General features: G+C 39.3%; 1 protein-coding gene and 1 long non-coding RNA gene across 6 annotated transcripts; one reads left to right on the forward strand and one right to left on the reverse strand.

The window, feature by feature from the left end:
* The first annotated feature begins 16,076 nt into the window (after window positions 1-16,076).
* Window positions 16,077-16,445, forward strand: LOC131249476 (egg cell-secreted protein 1.1-like). The gene has a single exon (XM_058250289.1). It carries the CDS (start codon window positions 16,077-16,079, stop codon window positions 16,443-16,445), a length of 369 nt encoding a protein of 122 aa, XP_058106272.1.
* A 1,296-nt stretch (window positions 16,446-17,741) lies between these two features.
* Window positions 17,742-20,165, reverse strand: LOC131248152 (uncharacterized). 5 transcript variants are annotated; one of them, XR_009172152.1, is made up of 4 exons: window positions 19,454-20,165; window positions 19,141-19,254; window positions 18,922-18,968; window positions 17,742-18,108 (listed from the first exon to the last, which is right to left on the reverse strand). It is a non-coding gene; the product is annotated as an uncharacterized LOC131248152 (long non-coding RNA). The 5 variants fall into 5 exon arrangements; XR_009172155.1 differs by lacking the exon at window positions 17,742-18,108 and having other exon boundaries at window positions 18,192-19,254; window positions 19,454-19,534; window positions 19,925-20,011; window positions 20,107-20,156; XR_009172156.1 differs by lacking the exon at window positions 17,742-18,108 and having other exon boundaries at window positions 18,189-19,534; window positions 19,762-19,789; window positions 19,925-20,165.
* Window positions 20,166-22,659: the final 2,494 nt, after the last annotated feature.

A 22,659-nucleotide genomic window follows, 5' to 3' on the forward strand; every position in this document is an offset into this window, starting at 1 on the left:
TCATAAAGTTCCATCGAAGGTTTAGCTTGATGCCATCGAAGTCTCATCAAAGGTGTCATCGAGTGTATGTAAAGTAACGCAGATTTGCGAACTTGCGGGATTTGTTTTTTTTATTTTGATTGGGATTCTCCTAGGTGTTATATATAGGAGTATAATCAAGATTGGGGGGTATCTTAAGCTTTCTAATTCGTTCATAAGGTTTCAATGGGCTTGTAAGGGAGATCTGAGGCTTGTTTGAATCGGGTATTCTCTATATCTCTTATAATTTATGCTTTTATACTGTTTATTATCGCTTTGCGTCGTGGTTTTCTCCTGCAAGGATTTTTCCACGTTAAAATCATTATGTTTGCATTGTGCTTGCTTGGTGCGATTGGATTACTTCACTTAATTCATCTTTATATGCTTCTGTCGTCCCCCAACAGATAAAACACATATATCATTGTAGAGCCACATAGCTTTTCCAACATCGATCTCTATAGGCTTGGGTACTCGAGGGGTCGCTACCCAATCCTAATACCTTAAAAGGATTGGATTGTACAGTCACTTCTCTAGTGATGTAGTAAAAAGTGTGAAACAAACATGAATTGGACAGTGACCTCAAGTAGTAAAGGCCTTGAATCTACAAACTTATTCTTGAATCCACAAAATAAAAAGAGAAATGATTCTACATGGACTAGGCAATTGCTATCCTTAAAGGTTTAACTTGGTCGCTCATCGAATCTTGACTCATAGTTGGAAGAGGTTAAGGATGTCTCCCCACAGATTTTTTTTTCTCTCTTCAGATTGTGCCACATCTCATGAGGGTTCAATAGTTGTCTTTTCTAAAGCACAGGTTCATGTACTGAGACGTTTCAATTATATCTCCATGTAAGTAGGCAATTTGACAACTTTATTTATCGTCCAAACAGATTGCATCTGAATCTTATCTTAAATCATCATACGTAAACCACCGATTAATCTAGCAACCTATTTTTCTAGATCTGCCAATGGCTGGTGGTCGGTGCTCTGTGGGCCCCAGCATGATGTATGTGTTTGATCCATGCCGTCCATCTATTTTTCTAGATCATTTTATTTCATGAAAGAAAAAATGAGGAATATCCCAATCTCAAGTGGACCACATTACAGGAAACGGTGTTGAATGAATTTGGACCATTAAAAACTTTTTGGGGGCATAAAAGTTTTGGATCAAGCTGATCTTTGTTTTTTCCCTTCATCTAGGTCTGTACGACTTAATCAACATATTGGATGTCAAATAAACAGTACAGTGGGCCTTAGGAGGATTTTAATGGTGGATATCCAATCATTATTGTTTTCGTATGGTGTGGTCCACCTGAGATTTATATTCTTATCATTTTTTGTATCAAGCCCTAAAATAATATGTAAAAATTAATGAACAGAATGGATGAAGCACATACGTCATGGTGGGGCCCACAGAGCACCAACCACCAACCACGGGGCTGGTGGCAGGGGGAGTAGCCAATCCGTTCCCAAAATCAGGATGATCCAATGCTTAGGTGGACCCAAACGAAGGGAGCAATTTAAAATCATCATATGACCTCTAAATTCCCCAGGTATAGCCCACATGGGTTTTGTAATGGCTTGATTTTTTGTCCGTGCCTTCATCCCAGTGTTGTCGCATCTGATGAATGAATGGAATAGATGACATATACACAACAACTCAATAAGGTAGGTCCCAAAGACAGTAGAGAAAGTTTTATTGCTTGGTTGTCTCCTCTCAACTTCTCCGTGTGGTGTGGCCCACCAGAGTTTCCATTCGAGTGGATTTTTGATCCCACAACTTAACATCAAAGGGTACATCTAATGGACAGTGTGAATCGGATGCACAGTGATGTGGGCCCACAAAATCCTGGTAGCCATAAAATATGATTGTGCATCTTGAAAAAATAGGTCGTCCATGATAGGTCCCGCTAGATGGACGGCCTAGATGAATATAACGCCCTGTCATAAGTACTGTGGAGAGATGGCTCAACCATATTCCGGCTTTTCACGCTACACGGACGCTGCCCCAGTGATCTCTATGCCGGTGGACCACCAAAAATGAACTGGCCGTGTGCCAAAACTGCACCAACCGGTCGATTGTACGGCCTGCCTCAAAGGAGGCTGAAATGGACAAATGAATTTGGAAAAGAAAAGCCCTTGGGCATAACCATCTGACGGTGGGGCCCACTAGTCCGTGGGATCATTAATGTAATTTTTCCATCACCCGCGGTGGACCCCAGTTAGGTTGGAGTAGGGGCAAACTATCCACCTCTTGGCCCTCTTTCACCAGTTATTTTCATCGATATAAAACCCATTGTCAGGTGGGTTTCTCTACCATTCCCTGTAGAAGGAGCTTATTCTCCAAGTTATTCATCTGCATGAAAATGGTTATTCACCTGTTGTGAAAAGTTATTCATCCACTTATGCACTATTGCCTATGTGGGGCCACCTTGATACGTGTGCACCATCCAACAGGTAGCCCATCATGGTCTTCCCAAAAATTCAGCCCTACCCAATAGTCAGGTGGGCCACACCATAGAAAACAATAAACAACCACTTAAAAACGTCTAAATTCATATGTTTTTTTGTGGCTGACATGATTGTACACGGCACGTTCGGTCCCACGACCCAATCTTAATGGTTAGGTATGCCTTGTACACGGCACGGTGGGTCCCACGACGCAATCTTGTAAAATATGCTTATTCTACAAGGACATCCAGATGAACTGACATGGTAACGGACCCTAATAATATACAACACTTCAATTATCTCAAGACCAATTCATTCATATGAAGTGTGTCGAAATGACAATGTTGCGTATGTACATTTGGAAATCAAAAGAACACAAACACCGAGCGTATGTACATTTGGAAATCAAAAGAACACAAACACTGAAAAAACATCAACGGGAAGAGTAATGAGAGACATACGTACACCGACAGGAAGAGTAATGAGAGACATTCGTGTCGCGTTCCATCCAGAGAGACGGAGGGGTGCTGCACTGACCAGCTGTTACACCTCGCCATCGCCATCGCCATGAGCGGCGTCCGCGTCTTGAACGTCCTCGCCATGAGCCGCGTCGGCCTCTTGAACCACACCCGCAAGAGCTTCCACATCTATCTCAACGTGACCCATACCATCTTCCACATCATGACCTATATCCAACTCATCTTCCTCCAGAACAATATCAACGTGACCCGGAGCCACCTCATCTTCGACCAGAACAATATCGGCCACTGGTTCACCCAGAACCACCCCATCTTGGATCGGACCGATCAGATCGACATCAACGTGATTGACTGTTGAGACTCAAATATTGCGTAATTTTTTCCATTTATATCTTGGTTTTATGAACATAAATCATATTAATATTCTATTTTACTCATGTATGTATTGTAAGGTGAATTTAAGCTTGGATTGAAAAATGTGTTAAAAAGTAAGAATTTGATGCTCAAAAATCACCAAGGCAAGGGATGGATCTTAGGATATCAAGATTGAAGAATTCACATGGCAAAGATCTAAGAAAACCAAGCGAGGAATGAAGAGAATCGAAGATTTGAAGTGAAGAATCCTGAAATCGTCCTGAAAAAGTGTATTCTTAAGCTGTGAAGTTTATTTTGAAAAACTGCGCAGCAGGAAGTCTATTTTTAACGAACTATGCAGCGAGAAATCTAGTTTGGGAAAATACGTATAATTGAGGCGTTTTCTACGGTTTTCAACTTTGTACGAAAATTGGAGTTCCCTACTTATAAATAGGGCCTCCTAGAGCATTCTTAAACATCATTAGAAGCATTCAAGAACAATATTTAGGGTTTTTTAAAGAGTTTTTAGTTTTATTAAAGCTTTATAAGTTGTTTCTTTCCTTTTAGATCTTTTCTATTCGCATTTTTTTCTTCTTTCTTTCTTGTTGCTTTTTATTTCTGCAATTTAATTATATTTTTCTAAGTTCCCTTTAGCCCAAGATAGAAGGGAAGCACATGGGTTTATTATTTCTTTAAGATTATGATGATTGATTGTTTAAATGATGAGAAGAATGGTGTATGCATGTTATCTGTTATTTAAGTTTTGTTTTTTTATCCTTTTGTAAGATCCATATGTTTCTATCATATGAGATCCACATTGATGGATAGGCTTACCCTAAATTAATCAGATTTCCTAGATAGGAGATGTTCTCAACCTGTTATATTTCTTTGATATTCATTATCCTATAGATATTGAATACTTAAAATCACTAGCGCTTGAGAATATATGTCAATGGTGCAAATCCATTATTTTCTAATCTTTTATATCATTTATTAAAATATTTAAAGTGTTTTATTTTCCGATTAGGCTGACCATAGTGCTCAGATCCTAGTTGTGTTATCCAAGTCATCATGATTTTGGAACATTAACCTATGTGTGGAACTTTGAAGCTTGGGTGTTTTTATTCAATTGAATTACATCCATTCAAAAATCCAAAAATCAAATCATCAGTTTAGTTTTTATTACTTAGTTTGTTTTGCATTAGATTTTTTCCCTTCTCGCAATTCATCTTGGATCGGACCGATCAGATCGACATCAACGTGACTCGGAGCCACTTCAACATGACCGACATCTTCCACCGGTTCTTGGGCCAGAACGATCTGACCCAAACCCACCTCATATTGGATCGGACCGACATGAACGTGACCCGGAGCCACCTGACCATGATTGACATCTTCCACCGGTTCTTGGACCAGAACGATCTGAGCCAGACCCACCCCATATTGGATCGGACCGACATGAACATGACCCGGAGCCACCTAACCATGACCGACATCTTCCACCTATTCTTGGACCAGAACAATCTGACCTAGGATCGAACTGACATGAACGTGACTCGGAGCCACTTGACCATGACTGACATCTTCCACCGGTTCTTGGACCAGAACGATTTGACCCAGACCCACCCCATCTTGGATCGGACCAACATGAGCGTGACCCAGAGCCATCTGACCATGACTGACATCTTCCACCAGTTCTTGGACCAGAACGATCTGACCCAGACCCACCCCATCTTGGATCGGACCGACATGAACGTGACCCGGAGCCACCTGACCATGACCGACATCTCCCTGCACTGCATGGCCCTGCTCTAAATCATCTCGGCACTTTCTCGAAAAGAAGGCTTTCAATATACGCCGCACATAAATGTACGACAAGAGAAAGTGGTAAATCTACAACCATGGCCATGGTGTCTGTTGATGTAATTTCCGACTCACCCCCTTTGGTTGCACGAACACCTGCATAGTAAGAGGACAAAGGAGACCCTGGCTAATGCAGGGGACCCTCTGATGTCTAAGTCAGGCTTGAAATTTGGTTCTATGAATGGTATTAGAGTTTAAGGGTGAGAGCGTGTGTACCTTTCACCTTTCGACGTCTCTACTTATAGAGGAGACGTGATCTTGGAAACGTGGGATACTTCCCTAGTTCGTCGGAGATTTGATCCTTATCCATGCCGATCCCAAGATCTTCGATCTCCTAGATTCTTGGGATTAGAAGTGATCTTTTGAGGATCTCGGAAGAAGATCCTCGATATCGAGCCGACTCCTTGGCTCGGCTCTAGGCGAGATACAATGATGATCATCCAAATAAGAACAACTGACGGAGCTCGGCTGACCGTCGACCGATTATGCAGTATTTGTATATTTGGACGGCTCATACTGGATGATTCATACGCTGACCATATTGTGGCCGACTGATGGAGGCCGACCCTTAATCGGGCTATTAAGTAGGGTGGGACCGATCCGTAATCGGCCTATCGCTGACCAATGGATGACCTAGAAAGTAGGTCGGACTTGGGTCGAGCAAGGTCGAGTCGGCCCGTACTTGGTCTATAGCCGACCTATGGACTGGGTCGGCGATATTAAATGACGTCTAAAGGGCTCTTTGAGTGTCCTTAAAGGTGCATTTGCCTCTTTGGAGGTCTCGCCTTTTGGCTTTGGACATGTAGGCCTCGGTCAGGCTCGGCGCCTAGAGAGTTCGGACCATGTCTCTCCTCTCCGCTTCTTTTGGGCATGTAGGCTTCGACCAGGCTCGACACCTAGCGAGTCCGAGCCATGCTAGTAGAATCGATCCATTCTTCAAACCGACTTAACGACTTGTGATATTTTTCCCCCAATAGTGAGCCCCCTACTCCTTGTGTCGACCTGTGAAGGCCGAGGAGTAGATCGGAATTGGGTCGGATTACATTTGGACCAAGCTTATGATGGAGCATTTATTGCCCGGTATGGTGGCCAGCACAAATATCGAAACATGCAAACTCGTTTTAACACGAGTCGGTTCGGTGCCCAAGGTCGCATGAGTCGTGAGGTCGTCGTTTCGGCATCAGGGTAAATGGAAAAATGGCATGTGGCAGAATGTTTGATGATGGATTCGGGCATCGTATGGTGTGGTGCCACGTGTCAGACTAGGGCGTTCGAAGAGGCATCGATTCGACTTCCCTTTTAATGCCGACGCCACGTGGCACGGCTATAAAAGGGGTGCCCTAGCGTCCTCCTTTTTCGCATTTTCACGCCCATCTCCATCTTCTCCTCTGCCCTCTCTGCTCTCTCTGCTCCTTCCCTTTCTTTGCCTTCTGCATTATACTTTTACATTTTCCGGCATCTCCACAATCTCCAGTGAGTTTTTTCTCTCTCCCCTTTATTTAATTTCATAAATGTCAAGCCCTGTAAGCCCTCGGGAGGGAGTTTATGGTGACAAAGGTGAAGCGAGTGGCTTCTAGGTCGCATCAGAATCACCTTCGTTGCTGGCAGAGATGACGGTGAATGCGGATATCATATTCCGGCATTCGCAAAGAGTACTGGAATCTCCGGCGCAAAGGCTGGCGGCGTCTGTCAAAATGTCAAATTTGTCTCCTAGGCAGGAGACAGTAATGAGAGCTTTTCCAGGCTGTCCCAACCCTTCGATCGAGGATGAGGCCGAAGAGACCGAGGTCTAGGAAGGATCCAGGGGGCTAGTGCCCTCAATTTTGACCGAGGATGACTTGTTTCAGATCCAGATCGGGTACCATATTCTCGAGTCAGTCATCTTACGTCTTCCTCTGCCAAATGAACTGCCCGACCAGCGACCTCCTAGGTCGGTTGCAATCTTTCAGGTCGCGATGCAGTGCGGCCTTCGTCTACCACTTCAGGGGGGTCACTCGACATCTCCTGGGTAGCCTCAACCTAGCTCTAGGGCAAATTACCCCAAATGGGTGGAGGGACTTGTTTGGCTGCGCTATTCTGTGGGCTGAGACGGAATAGCCCGAGCTGACCATGGACGAGTTCCTCCATCTGTATCAAGTACAGCCGAATCCTCAGTAGCCCGACTGGTACTATTTCTCCTCCTGGCGGAATACTGGCGTGACGCTGATAACCGATCCTCCTTCCTCCAACAAGAATCGGAGGGATCGATGGTTCTGGGCCTGTGGCCGTTGGGAGACGGCCGAGCCGGGGCCAATCACGCCTTTCGTCCCCCAAGCCTTCTCCTAACAAGGTGACTTAACATTAATTTCTGTCGCTTTGGTCGGCTGAATCTGCGTTTTACGGCTTCCGACTGTCTGTAAATTTTCATTTTCAGTTGTACCTAAGCATCCAGCGAAGCTTGGCTCTAGCTCTGTGGCTCGGATCAGAGACTTGCAAGCTCTGAGCCTAGAGAGAAGATCTTGGAGAAGGCTTTTCCAATAGGAGTGTCTCCTTCAGTCGAGCCTGGACGTAGCGTTGACAGGTACGACTCGTGGCTGATGATCTGGACTTGAGAAATTTTTTTTTCCCGTTCGATGCCATTGAAAATATCTGAAATAAATCGAATTGATTGTTGGACGCTTTAGGTGCCCTTTTTGATGCTAACAAATTCTGTTCGATGCCATCAAAGGTCATTCGATGCCATCGAAGATTCTTCAATGACATCGAAGGCCTGGTCGATGTCATCAGTAAAATTCATATTTTCATGTTTGGTCGTTGGAATGTTTTGATATTATTTTGATGTTATTAAAGTGAGTTCAATGTCATTGAAGGTTTAGTTCAATGTCATCGAAGTCCCATCGAAGGTTTAGTTCGATCCCATCGAAGTCCCATCGAGGGTGTCATCGAGTGTATAGTAAAGTTACGCATATTTGCGAACTTGCAGGATTTGTTTCCGATTTTGATTGAGACTCTCTTAGGTATTATATATAAGAGTATAATCAGGATTGGGGGTATCTTAAGCTTTCTAATTCGTTCATAAGGTTTCAAAGAGCTTATAAGGGAGATCTGAGGCTTGTTCGAATTGTGTATTCTCTCTATCTTTTGTAATTTATGCTTTCATAATGTTTATTGTCACTTTGCGCCGTGGTTTTCTCCTGCAAGGATTTTTCCACGTTAAAATCGTTGCGTTTGCATTGTGCTTGCTTGGTGCGATTGGATTACTTCACTTAATTCATCTTTATATACTTCTGTCGTCCCCCAACAGATAAAACACATATATCATTGTAGAGCCACATAGTTTTTCCAACACCGATCTCTATAGGCTTGGGTACTCGAGGGGTCGCTACCCAATCCTAATACTTTAAAAGGATTGGATTGTACAGTGACTTCTCTAATGCTGCAGGAAAAAGCGTGAAACAAACATGGATTAGACAGTGACCTCAAGTAATAAAGGCCTTGAATCTACAAACTAATTCTTGAGTCCACAAAATAAAAAGAGAAATGATTCTACTTGGACTAGGTGGTTACTATCCTCAAAGGTTTAACTTGGCCGCTCCTCGAATCTCGACTCATAGTTGGAAGAGGTTAAGGATGTCTCCCTAGAGATTTTTTCTCTCTTAAGATTGTGCCACATCTCGCGAGTGTTCAAAAGTAGTTGTCTTTTCTAAAGCATAAGTTCATGTATTGAGACGTCTCAATTATATCTCCACGTGAGTGGGCAATTTGACTACTTTATTCATCGTCCAAACATATTACATCTAAATCTTATCTTAAATCATCATACGTAAACCATCGATGAATCTAGCAACCTATTGCAACTTGGTATCAAACAAATTATTTCTCGCGGATAAGCAATAGAATTCCTCTGTGCAATCCCTCATAGATCAGTTACCCTGCCGATAATGTTGGTATTGCTGGAATAATACCTAGTCATAATTACTTGGAAGGATTCATATCTACATCAACTACTTCATCTACTAATATATGTAAGTTAACGATTTTATTTGTCTAATTTGTGATAGTAGGAGTTATTTCCATTAAGTCGAGACTTCACCCTTCAACTTGTAGGTCACGATTTTGACATTTTTTTTTCTCGGGCATCTCCATATAATTGAATAATCGTTCAACTTCAAATATCCAATTTAGAAAGTCCTCGTGAAATTGACTATTGAAGATGGGGAGATCAACATTCATTTTGAAATTCCTATCTCGAATCTTGAATCAATTTGGCGCCTCTTCGCTTTTCTTGCTTGAAAATCATATCATCAATTACATCACCACTAGATTCATTATCATCGGGTGGTGGTTTGCATTTCGCCACCGATATTGTACTACGAACATGATGAGCACGGGTCCAAACACCAACCTTAGGCCACTCATCATCATGAACATAGGTTTACCCCAAGGCCTCCGTCAAATGATCGATTGCCACCTACAGTCATAGCATGGCTTACAAATTCTTTTGCTAGAAAGCCTCATATGTCGTCAACGTCATATATGATTGTTCCCTGGAGCACCTTTCATTGAATTGTTGCTTCACACCATCGATAAATGCCATTGAATCAAGGAAAAGCTTGTCTCTAATACTAAGTAATGTAGGAAAGAGTGTGAAACAAATATGATCATCATCTTCTTAAGTAGTAAAGCCATTAATCCATAAGTTTATTCTTCAATCCATAAGATAAAAAAGGAAATTTCAAAATTTTATTATCCAATAAATCCTTAAGACTTCTTGATTACATTGCTTATAAAAAAAAAAAAAAAACCTAATTCGAAATTACTTAAAATATCAAAATTCTAATATGATAGAAGTACTAGTTCAATTAGAATATAACTCACCTTATATAGTAAGTAATGCAAATATATATATATAGAGTCCTAAATTAATCTTATCAAAGGATTCTCACATAATTATAATCAATCTTTAAAAAACATAAATCAAAAACTCTAAAAATAAGAAAATATGGTAAATTTTGAAATTAGTAAAAAAAAAAAAAAAAATCAATTTTGAACTGAAAGCATGCATTTTTCTGCAAAACAGATGGACATGACCTACATACGTCAGTTAACCCCATAACAATTGTTACATAAAGATTAATAGGCAATGCATTATGTGGCAATGCTTGGAAAAAAAGTTCCAGCTAATTTATAATCTACATTTCAAACAACAAATTTTACATACTAGAATGAAGTTCTTTGATCTAGACAAGCCGAGGGCCAGTTACATCATGCCCTACATAGGATTAGGTCTTAATTTAGCGGACTACTTCCGCTTCGGTTAGAGCTTCTTTTGAGCCAGCCATGCTAATTCTTTTGAGCCGGCCATGCTAAAAATGCTTACGTGACACGTCCTATGTCATCTAGTTCTCATAGTAATCTATGTTTAAAAAAAGTTTAGTAAGCCCCACCATTATGTATTTTATCCATGCAATCCATCTACTTTGTTAACTCATTTTATGGCATGAACCTAAAAATAAAATAAACCAAATCTGAGTGGATCACCATGAACAACAATGGTAATTGAACACCCACCATTAAAAAACTCTTGGGAGCCACAGTAGTTTTAGATCAAGCTGATATTTATGATTTGCTTCTATATAAGTCGGTGTTACCTAATCAACAAGTTGGATAGCAAAAAAATGCTGAAGTGGGCCTTTAAATTTTTTTAACGGTGGATATTTCATCATTACTATTTCCTGTGGTGTGGTTGGCCTAAGTTTGGATCTGTTTCATTTTGGGTTCATTCTCTCCGATGAGCTGATAGATGGATGGACGGCGTAGACAAAACACATATACATCATAGCGGGGCTTCACAGGGCTTTCCTAACACCGACCAGTATCGAGACAGGCACTTGAGGTATCACCACCGTTTCCACTTAAAACAATTCCACACGTTTCTGAACGTTGACCTGAAAATAGACACTTGGGGAGAGAGATACGATAAAACGTCCACATCCCGCTAGATAAAGGCTAAAGATTGGATGGCTAGGAAATTTTTGAGGCATGGTCGACCCTCGTTAGGCCGGTGGTTTGTGACGTCTGCTAATCCCATACGCCAGCCTCTTCAGAGATGCACCTCTAAACGCATCCCTGCTATCTGCCACGTGTTTGGTATACTCCGTGCATCATGAGGTGGGCCCACTATGAAGTTGACTCGGGCTGAATTAAGTACAGTCGGTGTATTAGATTGGCCACGTGTCAGAACAATGGCTTGTCTGTAAATTACATTCAATGCACACGTGGTTTGCCTGCTCTGGAAATTTGGCCGAGGTCATGTAGAAGTCTAGGCACGCGCCATATTCACATGTGTCGTTAAGGTGGACGTCGACTTAAGCGTTGATGTAATGTAGAACGTGGCACATAAAGGCTACCGTTGTTGGGTCAAAAGAAAATGGATTGTAAATTCATCGTAAATTTTGACACGTGCATTATTATTTGTCGCACAACTTATTAATTTTTATTGAAATGGGCCATCCAAGGTGAACCAACCGACATCATTAGTCGCATCTGTTTGTTTGGTCGGTAAATGCGCATTTTGAGATCAAAAATAATTTTTTTTAAAAATTATTATATTTTGTAATTCCAAAATTTTTAATATATTTTTTTTTTTTTCCTAATTTTAGAGTTTTAAATTTTCTCACCTTTCAAAATAATTTACAATTACACGATGACTCTTTTAGCAAAAATTTATTTAAAATTTTTATTTTTAAAAATTGGGTTTTAGAATAGTTTTATTAGAATTAGAATTTTTATTAGAATTATAATTTTATTATTTTTAGTAATTACGAATTTTGATTTATTTTTTTCTTTATTAATAGCGTAAGGAGGCACATACATCAACCAATTAAAATTTGAATTTTATAAAACTTATTTATATCTTTCTTGGTTTCTTTTATCGTGGATCTGAGAGGTCTTTGTGAAGAGTACACGCAAGCTTTGTGGATTAAGAATAGTTATTCAAACGGTAATTGACCTCATCCTGTTCATCCATCACGTTTATCCCTGTATCAAAATGTGAGTTCGAGGATCTGAGCCGCAGATCTGAACGGATGGAGAACATCTGAGAGAACATATGAGAGGGCGTCGCTAGCAAGTTCCCGTGGTCAGAAGCTAGGTGAGCCCACCATCTGGGCATGTAGTGATTACATGGAGATCCGCGTCCAAACATCTGGACATGTAGAGATTACATGGACCGTTCATCAAAAGATCTAACCCAGAGGATGGCCAAATCACATCAAACTTACCAATGAATTGATGTCATCCATCCAATAAAGCGACCTTTTCCAGTCGAATATGAGCCTAAACGTTTGTTTCCGTATGGAAGAACGTTTATTTTTTGGCAGGGACATTTTCCCATCGGACCAACTGATGAACAGTCACATCGTATTCTAGATGAGGTAGGATAAGGATACAGAATCCGTGTCCCTCAAGGATAAAAGACAACTCTCGTTGCCCAAAAGAAAAGGGAACATCCACAGTGGGACACATGATCAGATGGTCACGGGTCACGACAACACACATTTGGCGGTCGAGATAACACTCAGATTCGATAGGAACCCCTCCACGGGAGTGGATTAGACCCTTACTATGGGGCCCACCTTGATGAAGTGTTGTATGTGCACGCTTTAGGGCGTGGTGATTGAACGTTCACAGTTAAAAAGATTTCTAATACCCACCATATTGATTATTGGCCATCCAACCTACTCATAAGGTCAACCAAATATGGATGAAGGGAAAATACAAGGATTGTCTTGATCCAAAACTTTCGTGACCTAAAAAATACACCACTATTTTCAGTGGTGTGGTCCACCTGAGATTGGATCTGCTTAAGTTTTGGAAGTACGTCCTAGAATAACTATAAGAAAACGGATGTACAACGTGGATGTACAACATATTCATCAAGATGGCCTCACGTGGTAAGAGTACTAAATGTCCCATGTATGCAAAGAGTCAAACCATAGTCGGTCACTAGGTCCAGGTTAACCTCGGTCTCAGTGGGCTAACTGCAGGTAAAAAAAATATAATTTATTTTTATTATAAAATAAATTTATAAAAATACAAACTAATAAAAAGGCAACACACTTCTCTTTCTCATTCTCCTTTTTGTTCATCTTTCTCATCTTTTCTTTTGATAAAAAGAAAAATCAGTAAATAAGAAAAATAGCTATAAAAAACAGACAAAAGAAAAAGAAAAAAAGAAGCATAAATCTTCTTTTTAAATTAAAAAAAAAAGAATAAAATTTAAAAATAAACAAAGAAAACAACGTTGCCACTTACCTTTTCTTTTGGCTCTTCTCAATTTTGTTTTGTTTGTTTGTTTTTTTTTTTTTTCATTCTTCTCTTGTTTTTTGTTTCTTATCTTTGATGAAATCTTGAAGAAGGCAGTTGGAACATTGGAACTTAGGAAATAAGGGTTTTTTTTTTTTTTTTTTTTAATTATGAATAAACACATTTTTGTTGATCATTAATTATTTTTCATTCTTAAACCATCCAATAATAGTCCACCAATCCTATAGCAAGATGATGAAATAAGCTTAGTTTTTGGTTTATCATACATCTAAATGAAATCCAAAGCTAGACATTTTAATTTGAATTACTTGTATACCAGCATGCATGACATACTTCACACATTGATGGAGTATTAAACTATTTCTCATACATAATGTTTACATTTGTTCCTACACATTTACGCGGAAAAATGAAATGTTGTCACATGTGGTACTACGTACAAATGACGGACAAAATCCTACCTGCACTCTGAGGATATCTTCTACCTCATATCCTTGGGAGACATGTCACCGATCAAAAGCAAAATGATTCAAAGCCATACACACGTCTGTAGATGAGACATTGTGACGAAGGACATGTAACCCTTACATGAGTGGTACATGTGACTAAGCAGCGTGCTCGGCAAGCTTATAAAGACTCACTGAGATAGTAAATCTATTATAATCTAGATATGCATAGCAATGCCATCCCATACCTCTAAAAACGTTAAAATAAAAAACTTTCTGAAGACGATCGATGCTTTCATGATGACTATGAAAGTTCAAGAAGCAAATAATTTCCAAATTAGAAAGAAATTGAGGGATGTGATGAGGAATCTGAGTCCGACTAAGATATTATCTGATCCCATAACCTTCAAGGATCCCGAGACACTAAGGAGACTTAATATAATTAGTTGTCACCCTCCCAATCTATATAAGGAGCACATGATGAAGAGCTCGAGGCACCAATTGAGCCATCACACAACCCTCTCACTGCACAACATTGCCTTATCTTAGTTTTAGCCTTATTTCCCCCACTTATGTCTAACCTTGTTGTAAAACGATTGGAGTTTAGTATAACTTAGATCATTGTTGTTCAACACTGTCACTGTAGTACGCTTAGGAGCAATGTAAATATATATGACCCTTTATTGTCCGATCCCAATTAACCAAGTATATACTTGAAATATTTCACCGGTCATATCATGATAACCATACACCTTGATTATTTGTCCATACAAGCCATCACAATTATTTCTAATTTTATTTTTTTCTGTTTTTATATTATTGTTGATTGTACTTATCTTCATTATAAATCAATAAAATCATGGTAGTTCGTCTTTATTTTTAATTCTTTTAATATATTACTACATTGCTAAGAAACCTAAAGCCAACAATCATCGCTAAAAGAAAGGTCCTTGATTCAATGCAAAAAGATCTCATTCAAAAATACTAACCCACCATTATAAATCACTTGATTATTACACATTGGTGATTGGACAATTAGTTTGATCGACTTCATAATTTGATACTGTAGGTGATTTGGCACATGAAGTCGCAAACATTTAATCCAATTTGAGTTGAGTATGACTTTGGTATGCGTGACCCAACCTTAATCACACATGTTTAACTGAATAAAAGCCATTCAATATCATTTATGGGCTCCTATTTGATTAAATTACATTGCATAACATGACATAGGTCTCCATGCAATTGAGTTGGACTGCCAAACAACAATCCAACTAGTAAGTTAATGCCAAAGTGGAATCCAACCCATACAAAGGGTCATCCCCACCGTGAAAACCACCTAGTTAAAATAAATAAGGTACAGCCAATCGTAGGTTAGGCCAAACATGTACTTTGTATCAGATCTACGGCTGGATTGTCCCAATTTTTGTACCAGGTAATCTTCATGGTGGGTCCAGCCCTTTAGACGGGTTGGATGTTGTAGAAACTTGACCAATGGACACTTATGTGCTAGTTAGACGGTAAGCTATCTTCCAACGGGTTTCTTGTGAGATCTCCTCCATAATGGATGACTAGTAACTGACAAACAACTGCGCTTTGCTAAAGCCCACATGTGTGTACAAGTCAGCATATATACAAGCCCCACATATGCCCTCATAACACAAAGGTTTAAGATCCAGTCCATCCATTAGAAGAATACCACTACATAGATGTCCTTGATCAAGAATCAGGTCGATCCAATAGTCAAGTGAGCCACAATTTGAAAAAACAAATATACAGCTATGAGAAACTTATACAAAGTTTTCCAACACGTCCACCTCTTTCTAATATTGTAGCCCCCCTGCCACCTGAACCACCTTCATTTTTGTGAAGTAACACTTCCATGGTGAGGACCACCTCATGAATGTCTTGGATATTATATTAGCATACCATGCTGGCACATGTGATTGCATGTAAATGACCTGCCTTGTACACGTGTACGGGCTTTAAAAAAATACTTACAAGCCCATGCAAAGCCCTAAAAGCAAACGTTACAAAGATACAAACGTAACACCTTTCTTCACTCTATCCCACTCTATAAAAACCCAAACCTCTACATACCAAAAACCTCAAGCTTCATTGCAACCCTCACTAGATAGGTGCAAGAGTACTTACAACCATGAAGAATGCAGGAGGCATTTCAATGGTCATGATCATAGCTATCATGGTCTCATCGGCAACGCTGCGGGCCGCGCTTGCGGTGCAACATGAAGAACATAAACAAATCCATTCAAGGCCACCACTTATAGAAAAAAAGGGACAAAGTTGCTGGTCGTCTCTGTCAAATATACCAGGTTGCACCGTAGAGGTGTTGAAGGCAATACTTCAACTAAACATCGATCTGGGGCCTGACTGTTGCAAGGCCATCGTCCATATAGGGAAGAACTGCTGGGCCGAGATATTCGGTTTCCTGCCGTTTAATCCCATGCTCCCATCTGTGATGGAGAAATATTGTTACACCGTTTATGGAATCCACGCTCTTCATTGATAGGATTTTGTTGATGGGATTTCCATGTTTGGTTTTCCTGTTCAACAAGTGAATAACTTCCAATCTATCATGTTCATGTGACATTCAACACTTTCAATAGGATGGAATTAGTACGAGGATTGTCTTGTGTGAAAATAAGCCCCATACACTCATCAAATGGGCCACACTAGAAAATGATGTCTAGACCATTGATATATAATAAGTGTGATCAACTTGATGAGTGGATGTGGCTGGTTTTTGTTCGACATGATTCTAAAATTTGGAAAATCTATTGGACGGGTTGGATTTTGCACTCATATGAAAGGTAGGAAGGTATCTACAATGTGGACAGTAACTTATGGTCCAACCGGTTGAACTTAGACTTCTCTTTTCTAATTAAACTACGTAATAATAAGAGCTTCTTTCATTTGTTAACTGCATGTGTGCCTCTCTCTCTCTCTCTCTCTCTCTCTCTCTCTCTCTCTCTCTCTCTCATATGACCATTTTGGTGGGTGGGCCATGGGCTTGGAAGCCCACCGATTCCCTCTCTCATATGACCATTTTGGTGGGTGGGCCATGAGCTTGGAAGCCCACCGATTCCCTCTTCAAAATTTAAATAGGTTGCAGGGCGCCGGACAAGCTGGCTTTGGATGGGCTTGGGCCTATTAGCTTAGCCCAAGGGCTGGACATGGGCCACTGATGACTAGCCCGATCCATTTTTGGTCGGGTTTGGGCTTAAGTTATCCTAGCTGGCTCGACCTGAGTTCATGTGTACATCACACTAAGTATACTACAAATATGCCATTTTAATCCTCACTACAAGAAAACTGGCCTTTGCCGGTGGTCAAAACTGCCAGCAAAGGCCAAAAACCACTGACAAAGACTTTCCCCGCGGTTACCTAATAGCGGGTAAAGCCTCAGTCGGTAAAGGCTTTACTGGGGGCCAGGAACTTTATTGAGAATTGTGCTGGACGCCGCTAGATCATCAGTTTTTGTTAAAAAATGGTCAAAAGCTACGAATAAAATCAGTAGCTAAATATGACTAGCCCCACAGTACAACCGTAGCCATTGGTACCACAGTAAATGCGTAGCCTTTTGAGTGGGTTCAGAAAATCAGTTTCACATCAATTGATACGGCAGTGTTGAATCCATATCAGCTTACCCCAATAAGATACAGGGAAACTCTTAGTTATTCTAGGTATATGATAGACAATAAATAAATTAAATTCATGGAAGCCCTCCTAGGCATATACTGTAAAGAAATTGCTTCCTATTTCAGTTTTTAACTAACATATTACAGGCAAACAATGCCTATAGTGAAATAAATCAAATATTAATTGAATAGTTTCTTTGAATTAAAGTACAGAACATATAACAAATATTAGCACATGGTTACATATCAAAATATCTAAAACAAATCTTTATACACTGTATCCAAAACCTTAATGTGATTTTTCAGCTGTATCCAAAACCTTTCCAGTTTCAGCACATGACAGAATGTGGAACCATGGGTTGCTGCCAATATCTTTCCATCAGGTGAAATGCTAAGCCGGTCATGATGCAAAGTTGAGCCACTGGCATCATGAAGTGGAATGGGAAATACCTTCAAAGTCTTTGGGTCCTCATCAAGATGATAGCGAACTATTTAGGTAAAAGGAAGCCAGTGAACCGGGAAAATTTTTATCTGTCATAATAAGATTAAGAAGTGTGTGTGAGTGATCCAGGGTTCAATCCCTGGTAATGTTACTTTCCAAAAAAGAAATCTGTCATAACAGATGCAAATACATCTGTCGACTGTTAATGATAAAATAAGGATTCAGATTAGATATTCAAAAGAATCCCATTCCCAGCATACCACTAAAACAAGAGCCATTGCAAGCATTTCAGTTTCTAAATAGCTTAAACAATCAGAAGAAAAGAGCTTTATCAAGATCAAGAAGAGCTATCTGAAAAACTCCTGAACTCAAAATGGTTATTTAATAATTTGATAGCTATTTGAAAGTAAGGGACTCTCTTCTAATTGGCAATAGTTGTCCATTATCTTAATGGATAACTTTCCTTCTTTCAATTAATTTTCAATAAAAATTTCAGCATTCTAAAAAGATCTTGAGAGTTTCAATGGAAGATTTTCATGTGGAACAGTGAAAGCAACTCATGAGACAGTGGATTATTTGCAAAGCTATTTATTTGCCTACGAGAAAAACTCAGGTAGAGAGTGTCATTCCCTATATCAAGCATGCTCTTGAAATTCTTTATGCATGTATTGTTTTATTATTGGTATGTGTGTGCAGGTATTTGTTCTATTTGAGAACTCATCACCTGTTTGTTGAAAAAGTATAGGGTTGCAGCACACCAGTAAAGGTCTTCCTTGAGTGCTGATTTCATGCTAGATTGCAAGATAACAACAAACTGTAGAAGGCCTACAACAGCCATTGCGTGAAGCCACACCTAGATATAAAACAGAAGGGGGGCCCGAACCCCTACTCTATAGACATACCTCCGCCGGCACACCCCTGACTTTTACAATCCACCCTCCTAACAGCCCTATAGCACACAACATACAACAATAAGACAACCACCCATAAATCCATACATACAGCAAACACCAACCTTGTGAGCCCAAACATCCAGCCTCTAGTCTTCTACACAACTGCACATCAGCCAAACTACAAACATACCCACATGGTGGTGCATGATATGGAAACCTCTATAATACCTTTGAAATAGCCCATAAGCTGAAGTGGACTATGTACTCATCGCTTGTCATCAATCACGTCGAAATCATGAATTCCTCAATCGCGGAGGATTCACATTAGCTCTCGAGATCATGCTATGAAACCAAAGATATTAATCAATCATATGCTTCTTATGATTAAGAAAACTAGATAAAATCAACTCAATGAGGGATTTTAAGAGGTTTTAACCTCTTCCTGTCATCAGCAATGTCATCTATGAGAAAAACTACATATGAATCAGAGAATCATGTTAAATGGAACAAAGGGAAAGAGATACCAGGAGTGATAGCTTACACAAATTCATCTCAATCACAGTCAAATGGTTGGGAAGATTCGTTTGGGAGAGAGTTATACTCTGTACTCAATGCCCTTGACCTACACGCAAACATAGATTTATGCCTAATTGAGAAGATAATGTCATCAATTAGTTTTTGTTTCTCTAGTCTTGACTAGAAGATTGTTGGATTCTGTCCCACAATCTTTTTCTTTTCTTTGATCTATTTACATTCCCCTTTGTGGTTGCATCATCATATCGTTTAACTTCCCTAACTCCTAGGTAATTACAGTTTGAGCCAAATAACAGTAAAATCAAATGAAGAAACCTGTGCTCCACAGCAGGTAATATGAATCCTAAAAACAATAGTGCACTTTTCGATTAGACAGCTTAGAATGCAAGCATTGGCATTACTAGCTAGGTTTTATAGCAATCATAGTTCCTTCTTACTATGATGCAACAACGAGCTGCATGTTCATTTGTTTCCCTACCTTCAATGTTTTGAGCTGCATTACGTGACCAAGAATACTCATGAGGTGATTAATCAACTCTTCTAATATTATTCCTTGGCTTGACCGCTGCAACCATGGAAACAGAATGCTTCAATTTCTCCCATGAACACCATTAGTTTCTCAACAAAAACTGAAAGGAGATACAATTTCACAAATGTTACCAAGTACCAAAGGCATTATCTTTTTCTTTTTTTTTTTTCTTTTTTCTTTTCTTTTTTTTTTTTTCTCAATTTCTCTGTCTTTTCTACATCTTCTGTTTCCAAGGAAAGCAATTCTCTATTTCCAAGGAAAGCAATTCTGCAGAATTAGATTGTTCATCTGCAGAGAATAATACATTTTCTTTAAAAACAGGGGATGTGTCATTGCAAAGTATGACAACTAAACATATTACTGGGTTCAGAACTCAAACCCAAAACCACATCACATTTCTTGATAGCAGGTATTGTACTGTGCTCAGGCTGAGAGTTTGTATATGTGAGGCCCATGGTTCAGTGATCCACACCGTTAATATTGTTGGTCAATGTGGACGACCATGCACCAAAATGTCCCAGATGGTTAGAAATCCTAAGCCTTCAATAGGTGGACATTACAAACAACCATGTTTCAGTAGTTCTCATGGAAAACATCATAGAACAATTTTTATTATTTCCTTTCTTTTCCTTTGGATTCACATACCCAAAGATGTCTTTAAGGAAGAAATACAGAAACGGTTCACATTTAGCAAAAAAAAAAAAAGAGGAAGAAGAAGAAAAAAGGGCCAAATATTCTATAGCTACAATCTTCACATCTATGTGATATTTGGTGAATGTGTCGTTGACAATAGGGTCCATTAAATTACATCCCATTTTTTTTGGAAAGGTGACAATGAGTCCCATCAACTCAACGGTATGGATCAATGAACCATGGGCCTCGCTCATACAAACCAGAAACCTAAATGTACATTGCAAACTCTTGGCCAATCATTCTATGACAACCCTTTCAAGGACAGCCAACAGTTCAGAGAACCCACTGAATTCATACTATGAATGCAACCACTTTTCATGTGCCAAAAATATAGTGGAGCCATAGAAATCCCAAGGAACCCCAACAGTATTCTCATTCAAAGAAAAGGAAGATTTATGTAGTAGAGTTGATCGAACCTGAATATGGCAGAGCCAACTCACCAAACATAAAAATACTATCAAACAGACCCCAAACTCTGATGTAACTGTGTTATAAACATTGTATATGCATGCAATTGTAAGGATTTGAGTCTATGATAATTAACCATGCCCATAGTTGAAAATCATTTATTTTTACTACATTTCATTGGGTGTGCTAAAACCCTTAAGAGCATGGATTTGTATGATGACTGTGGCAAGCACTGTGCAAGATGTGAATCTCGTGGTCAATGTTCATAGCTCATCCCTTATCTTGGGTGTTACTGGACTTGACAAGTTGATTCAGTTCAGCAAATGCAGAACTCATAAACTTGAATATGTCAATGAAAATTATACAAAGAAAGCTTACTCCATTTCTTTAAACAATCTTTTCAAAATAAGCCAAGAGGTCAAGAAAAATAAAACAAAAACATTAACACCCGTTTCTTATTCAGAAAGAAAATCTGATTGGTGGTATCTATTAGAGAAACTCAGTATATAGCTGGTTGTGGTATACCTGTTGTTTACCTAAATCCTAAATGTTCTTTAAAAAAAAGCTTTTACTTTTTTACTCTAGTTAGACAAAATTAATGAACAAAAACATCTTGAGCTGTACATTTAATCACCTTTAGGTGGATGCCTTGTCTCCAGGATGGGCAATATGTCTATATCTTTTAGGCTGTAAAAACATCGATTATAGTATACATAAAATATTATACAGTCCATTTCGTGTATGAGATGTATGAGTATGCTGCAGGCCCTACTTAAGTGATCGTAAACATGATCCAAGGGGTAGCAAACACATGTATGCTCATGGTACGTAGAGTCCGGGATTGTGTCGTGGTTTGACTAGTGTGGAGTACTAAAATATAGGAGTTTAAATGATAGCTCAGGAATCCCCTAAAGTCATAAGCACTGGCCTTAACTGCCGTATTGTATAAGTCATTTTCTATGTTTTCTTTTCTCTTGCTGATACTACTGATTTTTAGAATTCTAGTTTAATTTCTGTTGAGTTCCATGCCTTAAAAAAGTTTCAATTTTTAGAGAAGAATTCTCATTTGGTTTATGTGAAAGTATATGCATTCAGTGGCTAATGATATTCACAAATTAAGATTTCTTGCTTCCAATTATATAAATGAATAACTGCAGATCACATTTATTTTTTTTAAAAAAAGGCAAAGGACAAGATCAATTATATACATGAATAACTGCAGATCACATGTACTCTTGTAACCATCTTCCTAATATTACAAATATACATCCATATGAGATCTAGACAGCTCATCTGTTGTGCCATAAGCCAACAGTCAGGTTGATCAGAGCCCCTTATGGGAGAATTTCTGCTCATTGTATGTAAATCATTGGTCAGACTTTTTTCTAACCATCGGTTTCTAATCAACAAAAATCATCAAATCAGAGGATAAATTCATCCCACCAGTGTAAGTTTATAGGTGTAGCCCATCCAAACAGGGGGCCTAGCAAATGAACGATCTCGATCCTATACATCTTTGCCACTGTCATATGGATGTAGATGGAGAGCTCCATAACTATTCTGCATATTAGTCATTACGTTAT

Source organism: Magnolia sinica, chromosome 6 (assembly GCF_029962835.1).
Source record: "Magnolia sinica isolate HGM2019 chromosome 6, MsV1, whole genome shotgun sequence".
Taxonomy (NCBI): domain Eukaryota; kingdom Viridiplantae; phylum Streptophyta; class Magnoliopsida; order Magnoliales; family Magnoliaceae; genus Magnolia; species Magnolia sinica.